Source organism: Drosophila miranda, chromosome 4 (assembly GCF_003369915.1).
Source record: "Drosophila miranda strain MSH22 chromosome 4, D.miranda_PacBio2.1, whole genome shotgun sequence".
NCBI classification, from domain to species: Eukaryota; Metazoa; Arthropoda; class Insecta; order Diptera; family Drosophilidae; genus Drosophila; species Drosophila miranda.
In genome coordinates, this window is record NC_046677.1 from 31,308,377 (window position 1) to 31,322,515 (window position 14,139).

A 14,139-nucleotide genomic window follows, 5' to 3' on the forward strand; every position below is an offset into this window, starting at 1 on the left:
CAGCTCCTCGGCCAAGATAGCCGCGGATATGTTGATGCTGGAACGAGCCGACTTCGGATCGTGGTCCTTGTACATCTCGGGACGCACGGCGCGCTCTGTGGTGCTCATCAGACTTAACTCGTTGAAGGAGGTCGTCTTTGAAACTCCCAGGCTCTGGAAGCTTTTGTCCTTCAGGATGCCCTTATTATTCTGCGCACTCATGGTGAGCGATTTAACGGTTTTCTCACTTTCGTTTTTGTTTTTCAAAATATAAGAAAATATACTTCACGTATTATTTTATGTATGTTAGTCGGTCTACAGATCGATCGAGATTGAGATTGAGAATTGTTTGCCCTCTGACAAGACTAGGCCCAGGGCCCAGGGCCAACTTTGTTTTCGATTATGGAGCCGACTTGGGGTTTCATAATTTGATGTCAAGCTTCGTTTTTGGGGCATGATTTGCACGCCGAAACGCGGGTTAAACGTCTGACCTTTGCCCCGCAGCTGACATCGACAAGGGAGGGCCCCAAGGAATTTGCTTGCCAGCCAATTTCGATTGTGTCAGAAGAGTGTTATTTATTGGGCCGCAGGCATCATTGTCTAGCCGCCGATTCCATGGAGCGACGGAGCGATGGAGCGATGGAACGATGCAAATAAATATGCGGCCGGCGTTCCAACAGCGCCCCAGCATAAATTGTCCAATCGACAATCGAGATTCTGGCTTACAGATATGTATATTCGGCATTTAATTGGATTGGACTCGAAAGTTTTCTTCAAAACCCGAAATTGAGCTGTTGAAACGTGACATTTCGGCAACCGCAAAATGGTAACCGCAACCAAATCGCGCCATTTTACTCCTATATACAGGCAAACTATATGCACACTATGTACTGCTGCATATTGCACGAGTATATGTATAATTAAACTGTATTTTGGCACTTGGCTTGGATAACAGTTCGCTTTTTGGCCACCATTTGACCCACATTCAAAGACGGCACTGGCATCGGCATCGGCATCTCTTGGCGCGGTCAAAGGAAAGGCAAGGCTACATTGAAATAAAATGTTTATTTTGCATTTCATGCCAGCGGAGAGCGCTAAAATTATTTACGCAGCATCAGGCGTGTCATTTGCATGCGCCACGCCCCCTTCCCAACATACCAGTGGGGCGAGAGAGAGAGACAGAGAGAGCCCCGCCACGACACCCAATGAAACCCACAAAAATACTAAAATACGCTAAAAGTATTTACATTTGACTCGGAAAAATTATACATTTCCGTGCAAATAAAAACCAAAGCAGGAGCAGCTCGGCCAGCAGTGATGGTGGCGATGGAGGGTGGAGGAGCATCAAGGAGATGCCCCGGAAATAAAACCAGAATCAGAACCAGAAAGCAGATTAGGGATTCCAGCCAAAGTCAACGAATACGAGATGCTCTGGGTTTGAGATTAAGTATTCAAAGGGCTCTTTCAGATTTCAAGCAATAAATGATTTCAATGAAGGGAATATATAGACTGCTTGGCTGCTAGAAGATTATCTGAAACCTGTTGGAATAGTGTACTTTATCTATCAAACAAAAATATGTAATATTCTGTTGGAATTAAGCTAGTCCTTGTGATTATTCTTACAAATCTAGCAGTTTTCGATCTGTTATTTAACAAAATAGATAAGAATAGGCTCCCGACATGACTTCTTTTACAATCTACAATCTATTAAATGGAAAACTAATGGAAATATCTTTCTATATCCCATCATGGGTACAGCAGGGTTCCGAAAACTTCTCCATTTCCAAGCGATATATCTCTGCCCTCTTATATTGATCCCAGCTTCTCGGCTACTTTCGGCCTCTGATCGTCGGACCACTCCTTGAAAGGGCAGCGTGGAAAAAAGCGCGTTGGCAAAGAGGAAAAAGCTTCAAATCCGCAAACAAACACTGTGACAGCTACAATGCGGGACGGGGGACACCGGCAGGAGGAGGGGGCGGAGGCGGAGGGCAGAGGATGTTTCTGGCCGGGAAGGCCACGAGCCAGAGTTTGGAGGAGGCGGAAAAGGCATCAACCGACTGAATGAAATGTACTCTCTATTGACATTTGATTCGGCGAGAGACAGAGAAATAAAAAATATACGAGTGTATCTGTATCTGTAGCTGGAGCTGTCTTTGTGTGTGTGTGTGTGTGTGTGTGGTGCTACCACCAGTTAGCCTCCACTTTGAAGGAGGCTGGGGATTCCCCCATGCAGCACTTTGCGGGACAAAGCTTTGCTCAGATTTCGCTGAAGGAGAATTCGCCTCGTTCCGTTTTCGTTTCATTGTTTGTTTGTTTGTTGGTTTCGTTTCGTTTCGTTCCGTTCCGTTTTCGCTTTTGTTTGTTTGCTTGTGGATTGTGTTTCCTGTTACAATTTTTCCCCGAAAAACGCTGCCCATGGCCCTGCCAGTGTCCTGGCCTGTCCTGTCGTCTTGACGCATAAATTTGCCTTAATTTGTTGCAAAATAATTTCATTCATTTACGTGCTGCCATTTACATGGCCCAAGCCCGTTGATAACTTATTTAAGCGCTTTTTCCACACACACAAAACACGCAGAAGGAAAAACAAAATTTGAACAAAATAAATTATCAAACTGTCACATTGACGTATCGCCCAAGTGAGACAACCAGAGACACACGCAGCCTGCGAGAGAGAGAGAGGCGGGGCGAGGCGAGGCGAGGCGACAGGCACCCAGGCAATCTCCTGTTCTGTCCTGGACCGGCCCGGCCTGGGTCCCGGGACCATAATCTAGAGCATCATGTTGCTCGTTTAAAGGATGTCAAAGGTTGGCCATATATCAGCAAAAGGCATCAAACGCAGAGTCAAGGCTTCAGCTTCAGCTCCAGCTCCAGCCCGTTAACAATTTCATGTAACAAATTCTTTGTGCCTTCTGCCGGACATGGATACAGGCGGATGGAGTGGTTGTGGGTGTGGGTGTGGGAGGTGGAAGTGGGTGGCCTGAAGTGGATTGTGGATTGTAGTGTAGCGGGGTTGAACATGGACATTCGAGCGGTTTCAGATTTCCAATAAATATGCCTAGGGTGGTCTTCGGCCCCAGCCACTGCCGCTGCCCCTGCTCCTGGTACTGCTGCTGGTTGTTGTTGTTTTGTTTTCCGATCTCCCATCTCTTCTCGGTCTGTAGTCGTATTCCCTACCCACTGTCGCTTATTTGACATCCTGACAGTTTCGACAGTTTGCTTCTCGTTTCATTCCACGACAAAGTGCGTAAGGAGGAGGACGCAGGACGCAGGAGCAGCTACACCAGAGCTTTGTTTATTTATATGGTTGGGATCTCGCTCCAGCTCCAGCTACAGCTCCAGCCCTCTCCCTGGCTGTGTACCTTCATGCGGTTGATGCTGTAAACGTTGCTTTGTTGCGGACAAAACACACACCCGGATACCCGCACCGAAGGAAAACCTGCAGAAAAATACCCATCGAGAGTGGGGTTCGAAGGTGTAGCGCAGCGTGTGATAAGGCTCCCGATAGATTGAGCCCCAGCTAACCCCACTCCCGGCCCCGACAGAGTGTGTATTTATGAAGCCACTGCGCCGGCCACTAACAAGCGGCTAAAATCTGTCGCCAACAACGGTGGGAATTGGTTTCGGAACACGGGGGAGCAGCAGCACGGAACCAGAGGCAAGACGTCAACCTATTCTGCCAAATACATGGGGATAAATGGATTTATTGGAGGGTTTTCGATGTGGAACGTGGACTACTAATAGTATCCATCGAAAATGGACGTATCACATGTTACGACATTGTTGAACGATTACAGAACAGGGGTTCCTACAATCGGCATTGATCAATCCATCATCCATCTGCCACTAGGTCCAATCTATCGATCTATTGATCTTCCATTTGTGTGCTTTAAAAAGCGGTTCCGACCTGGTTCCTAAATCCATTCATAGGCTCACGTTTCCATCAGTGACGACTGGCGGAGCAACAAATTACAGCTCAGCCTCCCAATCAGTGTCCCTCTTTCGGTGGAGCCCATGCCTATGGGGTCGCATCCTCTGGATTGCAACCTGAGCGCCGACCTGGTCGGTTGACATTTCTCATTTGACTGTTACTTCGTTGGGGACTCCAGTGGCACGCTTTCCACCGCTCTGCCATCCGAAGTTTGATGAGGTGAGGCGAGGCGATGATGATGGGTGGGTCGTTGGGTCTGGAGTGGAGCCGGGCTCCAAGTGAAATGTGATAACACTTTGCACAGTTCCAATTCGAGTTGCAGTCGAGGTTCGGTCTCGGTCTCGGTCTCGGTCTCGGGCTCGGATTCGGGTTCGCATTGGCATTGGCATACATATTTTCCGTTGAGTTCCGTTCAGTTTTTGTTTGCAATTATGCGGCAGATGGAAGCTGCTTTTGTTTCCCAGAAACAGAGATAGAGACAGAGAGGGAGAGATAGAAGGCTCCGTTGCACGTGCTGTGTCTCTGTCTGTTGTGTGTCTCCTTCTCTTGTCGGTTGTGAGTCCTGTATTGTTGATTTTGTCCGATTCCGCTGCAGGCCAACGGATGCTATGGACACACACACACACACGCACACACACACACACAAAAGACAAACGAACGGACGGACAGACAGTTGTTTGCTTCATTGGCTGCCACAAAATATCAACAAGCATTTTGTTTATTTTCTCAACAACAACGGCCATTAGAGATGGCACTGGTGGGTGGTGGGGCGGATGGGGGGGAATGGGGGGGGGGGGGTTGGGGGGCAAGGGAGCGAGGAGTACGAGATGTTTCTGGCTTTTTTAAGTGCATGTTGTTTTAGCGTTTGTGACATGCAACCGAGAAGAGAGCGAGGACTGGGCGGGCTCTCTCTCTCTCTGTCGATTGGGTTGTTTTTAGCCCGAAATTTATGCAACTGCAACAACAGAAATCCATTGTTTAACCACTAAAGTGTTTGGCAGGCCAGGAGAGCCCCGTCCCCGGGCCCGGCCCCGGCTCCGGCTTCCAGCCAAAGTGACGAGTGATGGTACCAGGAATTATCGGTTAAGTGAATTATTTCCAGCCAATCGGACATATTTTCGGACAAGTATTTGATTGTCGATTGTCGCATTGCCTTTCATTTAGATTCAATTATTTTTCACCTGCGAAAGAGAGTACAAAATACGGTTATTTACGTTTCATACAACATTTCTGTATGGGTTTTACCTTTTCTGCTAAAGTGGAGAATTGCCCACTGAGATTTCCGTGTTGTAAGTGTCGCAAGTGTCCGGCTATTAGCCCTTGAAATGGAGTTAAATATGGCTTCAGTCGATTGACATCTTTCAGTCTTCAAGCGCAGTTCCATGCCTGGCACTTTGCTGCTTCCTTTAATGTCCTTGAGTCCGGAGATCCACAAGAGAAAGAGATCGAAATCAGGTGCAGTATCTGTAAGGGAAAGACGTCGAAAGTCGATGATAAGCTATGGAGATATTTGATCGATAAGGAGCTAACGGATTTGACGGTTAGAGTAGACGAAGAGAGACCTGGCTGGACTAACTAGAGAACTTTATCGATACGTATAAATATGGTAAAATCATATTTTAAATTATCTATCAGCTCGCCTTGATGTTTATGTACCCTTGAAGTTGGAATACCATGAAGGTATTTCCTATAAAAAGGCCTGCCAGCCATATTATCTTATGCTCTTTTATGTAATGGTTCGATTTCAGGCAATTACCGAATGGTTTTCCCCCCCAAAGTGCTTTAACTTTGGCATATGACAAGTATCCAAATATCCTTTGCACTTGAAGACACTCCACATGCGATCCTGTATCGGCATCTGCATCTGTATGGAACCTAACGCCAGAGCCAACGTCTTGTTTTGAGAGCATTGTATGCAGATGACATTTCCTGGAGGACACACATGTCCCGCACACATTTATGATAAATGCAAAGTTTTGTGGGTAAATTTATGCAGCTGTGACTTTGCATAGCCGGAGCTCTCGGCTCTCGGCTCTGGGCTCTGTTCGCTGTGCTCTGTTCTCCGATCAATGCCAGGGCCGTGGGCCACGTCAACGAACCAACGAACCAGCGAGCGGAGCCAGCGATATGGACGGAGGGCAGATGCCGTATGTACGAGTATATACGTAGCACGAGATACGGCTATGGATACGGATATGGATATGGATATGGAGTAGCTGCGGCGGCCGGGCCATGACTGCAATTTAAATATTGCATGTGCTTCGATAGGACAATCCGTGACCACGAGAGCCAGGAGGAGCAGGAGGAGCAGGAGGACCAGGAGGGTTCCAGCGCCAGAAAACGGGCACGGATATGGAGCACGGAGCACGGAGCATGCAGCATGGAGCACGCTCTGGGGCCACATATGCGAGTGCCGCCGACACATATTAAGCATAAAATTGTGTGCCAAACAAAGTAACGATAAATTGGACTATGTAAAAGTAAGCAGAGCCTGCAGTCGGAGATGGCGACGGAGATGGAGACGGAGACCGAGATGGCGCTGAGGCAGCCGGCAATCCCATTCAGAAAAGAGGGGCGTATTTGGCAGGAAGCGTCGCATTATAATTTATGCACATGCAAGCCACGGAGTCTGGTCGGGTCGGATCAGGTCTGCCCCTGCCTCTGCCTCTGCCTCGGACTCCTTCTCCGGATCCGGCTCTGGCTCTGGCCCGGCGTCCGCTCGGGTCTGCCACTTAATCCGCGTTTAATAACACGAAACCAGAGTTGCGCAGCCCCAGTCCCGATGTGCGATAGGAGCTGGGACTGTAGTCTGGAAAGACCCCACCGCAGACGCTTCATGTCGATAGCCATTGCTTTAAGAACTTTATGGCCTCCTCCAGGGCCTACAAATTGGTGGCAACATTTTTCTTTAAATATATTAACAATGCAAAAAATTCTGGAATTTATTTGCATATTTATGAGGAGTATTTAAAAGTGTTTGAGGATTAAAGAAAGAATTAAATGGAATGCCTTTGTGTTCAGGCTTTTTATGCCCGGTACTCGAAGAGGATAGGCAGATATAAAGCCAAAAGGAAGTGTTTCGGAAGGCATAAACTGTATTCTTGATCAGAGCTGTCTGTCCGTCTAGATCTCAAAAACTAAAAGAGCTAGCGGAACCCACTTTTGTGGTGCAGACTCAGGAGACATCACACTGAATTAAGCCCCCTACCGACCCCACAAAACGGGAAAATATGTGGCATACGCGAAAACCGATAACACAGAATCATAGAAAATGACCTTATCTACCAGATTGTTGGATCTGGATCAGTTTTCATTATTACTATAACCAAAATAAACATATTGGTTTGCAGAGGCTACAAACCACACCCCATCCACGCGCTTACTTCTTCTCTCCCCTCTTTCTCGGGCAGTGTGCAACGTCTGGCGGAGGGAGCGAGATGTAACGGCTGGTGTTGGTGTGAGAAGAGGAGTGGGACAGACTTGGCGGACAAATGGAAACAGATAAAATATTGTAAAATTATAATTAAATAGTTTTCACATCTTCCATTGCAAGCGCGTGTAAAGACACATAAAAGAGATTGCGGTCTCCGTTGACTGTCCTACAAATCTACATTTAATACATATATGGTATAGGTTGCATAAATCATAACACTAGATATGTATACACTGACTGAGTATTGGATCTAAAACTAGAAATTCAGCCCTTGCTGCACAAAGTTCTCTCTCGCTATTGGCTCGAATGTGGGATCTGAAAGAAAGTTTATGAAGTATCGGAAAATGTATGATTTTGTTCGATTTCACCATGAAGATACATAACGTGGAATCAAACGTGTACAAAATTGAACCGATGGTTTTTAAAGAATCTTTAAGACCCAGTGACGAATCTGTCTGTGATTCCGTTTGGCAATTAAACCCATAAACTGTACGGAAATCTGCCGAAAAATCTTTAATTCTCAACGCCGAAGCCGAGTGAAATATTCCGTTGAATGAATGTGAATGTACGATGTATGCGTGCCCCCTAGGGGGTCAAAGGGTGAGAATGTTTAACCAAAGGCATTTTTATCAGCCGAGGTCTTAACACGCATATACAAATATGCCAGACAACACACACACACACACACACACACATGTACTATACACTCACGCACACAGAGAGACATAAACAAGTCAAGGCTTGGGCTTGGGTGTGTGTGTGTGTGTGGGGGCTGGGGCTACGTCTGCGGGTTAAAAGCGAAACCTTATCGAAAACGTTTAAACGCACGCAAATTCCACGTGGGCAAGATAAAACATGCATAAGCCAGGGTTCGGGGCTGGTGGTTCGGGGTTCGGGGTGGTGGGTGGCAATAGGGGTAGAGTGCTGGGGAAGGCGGGGAGGGGCGGAGGATGGAGGCCTTTTGTGCGACTCTGTCTGCGTGTGCGTGTGTGTGTGTGTGGAAAATATGCCAATGTTAAATATTTGTCGCATGCTGCCGCTGCGGCGTCCTTCAGATAAAGCGTTAACTATACACACAGATACAGATACGCACACACAGACAGAGGAGGGATACACACACACACAGCCATGGACAGTGAAAGCGCGACACTGGTATGTGTAATCTTTTGCGTGCTTTACGCATTACGCAAAAGCCTCCGCTGGATGCCTTTGTCCTGCCCCCAGTACCACCAAGCCCCTGCCGCCTCGACCCAGGACACCGTTGCAGGACACTTTGAATTATTCATTTACACGCTGTTGTTGTTCTTGTTCGGCTCCTCTGCATACCCTGTAATCATAGAGAGGAAACGTACAGTCAATGAGGGAGAAAAATGTGTTAGAAAGATCGCTGTACTCCTTGAGCGGAAGCAAGTACTGAACAGTCCATGTTCCAGAGAAAGGCCTTCCTACAAATATACAGATAAAGACACTTAAAATAGCTTGAATCTCCAGTAATGTCCCATTGATCACAGTAATATCGAGTGCTCTGTGCTTCCTTCTATTAATTAGAGATTTCTCTACTAAAAATAGCTGCTAAAATCTATGAAATAAACCACCTTCCTTAGTAATAAGTACATCCTAGCCGTACCCCTCGCCTAAGGCATTCTTTCTTGTTTTATAGACGCAAGCCAAGGGACAGTTGACCCAACAGGGGCTGCCTAGAGGTCCAACCGGTGGGGGCAGTGTGTGTGGAGCGGCGTGGGGGGTGGTGACCAGGGGCCGAGCCCTGGTTGGGGTCTCCCGCCCGCGTCCCAGTAGGCGTGTTTGTAGCAACAACTGTATTTACTTTTTATCGCTGATAAAGCGCATAATTTATGGCTGGTTCGAGAAATTTAAATGCCCACGAGAGTGTCCAATGGGAGACAAAACGTTGAGGAATTTTGCCCCAGCTTTCCTTCCTTTTTTTTTGCCCCCGGCCCAGCCTCGGAGGGGCGTCCTTGCAGGTCTCTGATCTCCTGTGCCATGCCAATTATTTCCAGCGGAGAGCTTAGGCTGGAAACAATTTAATATGCCTACAATTAATTGTTAATTTCCATAATTAAGTGACTTTTTTCGCAGCCTTGTAAATTAATTAAATGAACATATTTTGCGCAAAAAACCGAAAAGAACAACAGAACAGCATAAAAACATAAAAACAAAGCAAAAGCACATTCTTCATGGCCCATAAAAAGTGACCTAATTAACAGAAATATTTTACAGACAGAAAAACAAACAAACAATGAAAAAAAAAAAGTTTAATTTAAAGTACGGCGAAGAAAAGGCAAGGAAAAAGTATATTCAACATTTAAATGTAATCATTATTAAATCAAGGATAAGCCTACTTACAGGATCTGAAAAAAGTTCGGCTTAATGTTAAAGATCTAAAAAAAACTGAAGTAATTTCCTGACCAAACGAATTTGTACTGGAATTATGAGCCCGACAAGGAGCTTATGATATCCAGCCACAGATGAGTGCTGATATGAATTTAATTGACTTTTGCCAGCATTTACATATGCATGTGAATAAACAAGCTAAGTCCTGTCTTATTGCGTGCCTACATCCAGATACGAGGCATTCAAATAAACGGCAAAGTGCAGGACACTCGAAGGACACTTGGTCGAACGGCTGCAGGAATGAATTTACCTCGACTTTTCCCGAGTTTTCAAATTAAAAATATACTTCAAAAAATGCCCAATTTTGAGTTTAACAGCTTAATATTTTCCAGAAGATCCGCTTAAGCCAGAAAGTACTCGGGCAGGATTCATGGCCACATTTATAAGCTTTTCGGAATTGTAAATTTGAATTCTACCAGGCGTAAGATACTTATGCTATGTGAAAAAGAAGCACTACCTCTGAAAAAATCTGGAAAATAAAATAGCAGATTTTTTTAAAGGCCCAAATCTATCAAATAAATAGTAGGTTTGGTTAACAGCAACAAAAGAAAATGTTTAATTTTGTTGCCTAGTGTAATAGGCCCAAGATATGTTCAGAGTAGTACCTTTTATAGGAGTTAAGGAACTGCTCTGCTGCGTAGAAACTTTCAATTAATTAAGCAACATTTATTCGGTAAATCCTTGTAAATATTCTTCAATATCTCAGCTATAACTTGAACGAATTTCCAATTGAAAACTTGTTGAACTTTGCCCCTATGCACCAGTATGGCAGTGCGAGTGCGGGCTGGCGTGGGCGTGTCCATTCAAAAACAATTACACACGCCCCCGAGGTCAGGATGCAATGATTTAATTTATGGCTGCCACATGCTACGAGTGTGTGTGTGTGTGGGTGTGCGTTTCTGCATGCGTGGGGTAAATAATTGTAGTTTAATAGCTGATTAGGTCATAAATGCAAAAAGTGTTGCCTACATTTGGGGGCTGCTCTCTAATAAAAGTTCTCCACACAGGAATACATACATATGTATGTATATGTGTGTTGGGTGTGTGGGTGTGTGCAGATGGAATGGAGAAAGGGCTGAGCTCTTGTTGTGGCACAGGGGAAAATGCAAATTGAAATGCAATGCAATGTGATGAATGTTCAAGTGTAAAATATGTGGCGTTAAATTTCTGCCGAGGGTAAACAAAGTCAAGTAAATGTATTACTACGGATGAAGAGGGTTAAATACCCTTAAGAAAGGGGATGTACATGAAAGTAATGAGGAGAAAACCTAAACAAATCCATTCTGTCCTTTCATAAAGGATTATGATAGAATACTGCTCTGAAACGGAAACCTTTCTATAAGAAAAAATATGTAGCTGCACTGAATAGAGTTATATCTACAATCTGCCAGTTTCACACTAGAACTTTCTGCTAGAACAGACTCTGAACTGCTCCTGAAACCCCAAACATTCCTTTCACAGCATCAGTAGGTGTTCTTTAAGTTTCCATAAAACTCCCCGCCAAAGAATCAGGAAGAATCCTTTATTTTGGAAAAATTACACCTAAATTATGCCCAAACTGAAACTGTAAACGACAGAACTACAGAGTGAAGCTCCCTGTTAAAGATTGCCCCCAAATGAACCTTTGGGCTAAGGAACATTTGACACGCTCCATCCCGGAATAATGCTACCCCATTTGGTAGGGGTATGAAATCAAAAGCAAAGCGGCACATTTTTCAGCATATATTTGTTGTATTTTTTGTATTTTTTGCATACGCTTCAGCGAAATGAGGTCAGACCGGAGAGAGAGGGACCAAAGGGGAGGGCCTGGGCCTGGCGAAGGCACAAGAAATGGCACAAAGCAAATTTATGACTATTAAGCCAAAAGTATGTGGCATTTGTTGCTATTTTTGCACTCACAGCTGGGCGGCCGCTTAAAGTTATTCGAAAGCGCTAAAATATGCAAAGGGAAATCGCGAAAAAATGTTGAGGCACCGCTTCGGCGATTCCTTCATTCTCCTTCTGGCTTTTCTTATCAAAATAAATGAATCAAATTAAATAGAAAATACATTGAGTTGGGCTTAATTGAAAGCCAGAGAGACAAAGGCAGGGCCAAGAGGTAGGACCAGGAATAGACACCAGACAGGGACTCGGGACTGGGGACTGGGGACCGTGGAGACCCCAAGCAATCAACCTAATTTGTCATATGCACTCCGTCCGGTTCTGTTCGTGTCGGTCAATATTTATAATGATAGCTAATCTGCAGTAGACACAGCAATGGTTCCCACAGAGGGCATTGCCATAGGCTGGGGTCACCACTGGTCGGGGTCACCAGCAAAATCACTCCATTCCATGGGGGCACTGGCAATGGTCTGAGTCTGTGTCTGTGTTCTGTTTGCCTCTCTATCGAGCGAAACGCTTTAAAGCGATGGCGGAAAATAAATTGAAAGTACTTGTCCATTGTTTGATTAATGTGTCAATAATGGCAGACGGACCGCGTCCGGGTACGCTTCGCCAAAGAATAAAAGAGCTCCACTCGAATGCGAGACGAAGTGCATTGCCAGATTAAAGAGGGAAGCGGGTTTTGAGCAGCGAGGGAGTTTAAAGATTTAAGCAAGAAGCTCCTGGAAATTGTGGGTATTGTGGAGTCTCTAAACCTCCGATTCTACTCCGAAAAGCAATGGATATGCGTGATCTTTATAGCTTAGTAATCTCCACCAATTACCCTACAATCAAACACACTTTTCAAACTCCTGTCACCAATCGAAGAGCTGCTTCACAGCTCAGAAACTCAAACAACCGTAGAGAGTGAGAGTGAGAGCCATGAGTAGAAGCAGTGTCAGGACGAGGACCAGGCCAAAGCAAACACAAACAGAAATAACTGTAAGGCACACAGAACATTTGTTATTCAAAATACTCATTTAGTCGCTTGAGAGCCATCGAGTGGGCCCCGGCCCAACCCTTCGAACGGTGGAGCCACCGAATGATGCTCAAAAAGAAATCCAATTTAATGACTACGAAGCAGTCCCGTGGACCCTTGAAGGACCCAACTCAACCGCTGGACAACCGGTCGGCGATGACTTGTGCCTGGCGCAAGTCCCTTGTCCCTTCCCCCCAGACCCAGTCCTAGTTCCTGGTCCGCGTCTTTGTTTTCATTGCGGCTGTCACTTTGGACGCACAGCCACGTTAATGGCAAGTGTAAAATGGTGTAAGCCAAGACCAAGACCTCCGTCAGCATCCAAGGACCTGAAGATAGAAAGCCAGAGCCAGAGCCACTCCAAGGCAGTCCAGAGCAGTCCAGGGCCAGTCAAGAGCCAGTCCAGAGCAGTGCAAAGTGAAGCAAAGTGGGAAAGAAAAAGAGTTTAATTAACACGAAAATGGTTTCAATTACATAAAATTACATTTCTTTGGAGTGACGATGTCGACGGTGCTATTGTAGTTGTCTCTCTGGCTCTTTACCCTCTCTCCGCCCCCCCAGTCCACCAGTCGCCCATTCTCTCTGTGTAAATGAGATTGAGGCAATGCAGTGGGTGTCGGCGGGGGCGTGGGCGTGGCACAGCTGATTTGGGCACAGAGATTTATTGGGCGTCAGTTGAGCAAATTAGTTGAAATTGTCAGTTAGCGAGGAAGCAGCGAGAAAGTTCCGAGTATCGCCCATTAGCGATGGGAGCACGACTCAAGGGCCTCCCCTTTTACGAGCGCACAGTCGCTGTCGGTGCGGGGGCATCTTTGACTGCCAGACGAAGGGATCAACTGTACTCCGCGAAGGATAAGAGTGTTCACTCTAATGGAGAATACATGGATGGCTGGCAAGGGCTCGGAATACTCGAACTGCGAATGATATTGAGCATAATCCCCAATTAATCTATTTTTAAACAAAATTTCTCTTTATTTCGGTCCAACATCATTCCATAATTCATTCCCACATCATCTTACAATTTTGCCCCCCATCGAGATCATTATTTTCCATTGTTATTTCCATTTGAAATGCGCCAAGCAAAAGAGAGGCAGAAATCTTTTTAATTAAATTTACTTATTTTATTTTTTGTTGACTTGAAAAATGTTTGCCGTTTATTTGAGCGCATGCAAATAATGTCATAAATAAAATGGGTGTACGCCATGACCTTTTCGGCGTAATACCTGGTACTGATACCCTGCAAAGGCAGTCGTCCCAAGGGTATGCTGGGAGGGACTTAAAGGATGATGCACTACTCGTAGAGTCTACTCTGTCTGGTCTCCCCATAATTGATTTATAAGTAATTCCCTGTAAATTCCATAAAAGGTTCTGCATTAATCAAAGTTATGAGAACTATTTGTGTCCCTAAATATATGTCTACACTTTCCATAATCAATCATTTCTGGGTTCCACTGCTAGTTATCCATCAAATCCCAAATTAGATTAGTGTTC

General features: G+C 45.5%; 2 protein-coding genes across 5 annotated transcripts in view; both read right to left on the minus strand.

Annotated features, from left to right (window-relative positions):
* The window catches only part of LOC108163818, a 64,434-nt gene that overhangs the window by 31,370 nt on the left and 18,925 nt on the right, over positions 1-14,139 (minus strand). For 2 of the 4 annotated variants that reach the window (XR_001775717.2, XR_001775716.2), the window contains exon 2: positions 5,153-5,371. The gene's annotated coding sequence lies outside the window, so the exon portion shown is untranslated. Of the gene's footprint in view, positions 1-4,705; positions 5,089-5,152; positions 5,372-14,139 lie in introns of those variants that run through there. The other 2 variants (XR_001775718.2, XM_017299309.2) reach the window with 2 other exon arrangements.
* LOC117188827 lies at positions 395-4,676 on the minus strand. Its single transcript, XM_033393265.1, has 2 exons — positions 2,393-4,676; positions 395-2,345 (listed from the first exon to the last, which is right to left on the minus strand). Exons 1-2 carry the CDS (start codon positions 2,470-2,472, stop codon positions 2,279-2,281), a joined length of 147 nt encoding a protein of 48 aa, XP_033249156.1. The 5' UTR covers positions 2,473-4,676; the 3' UTR covers positions 395-2,278.

Coding starts and splice junctions, on each gene's coding strand:
- LOC117188827 (XM_033393265.1), bottom strand. CDS start 2,472: ATGAAATTATTTTGCAACAAATTAAGGCAAATTTATGCGTCAAGACGA. Junction 2,346..2,392: donor GGACACTGGCAGGGCCATGG/GCAGCGTTTTTC, acceptor ACAATCCACAAG/CAAACAAACAAAAGCGAAAA.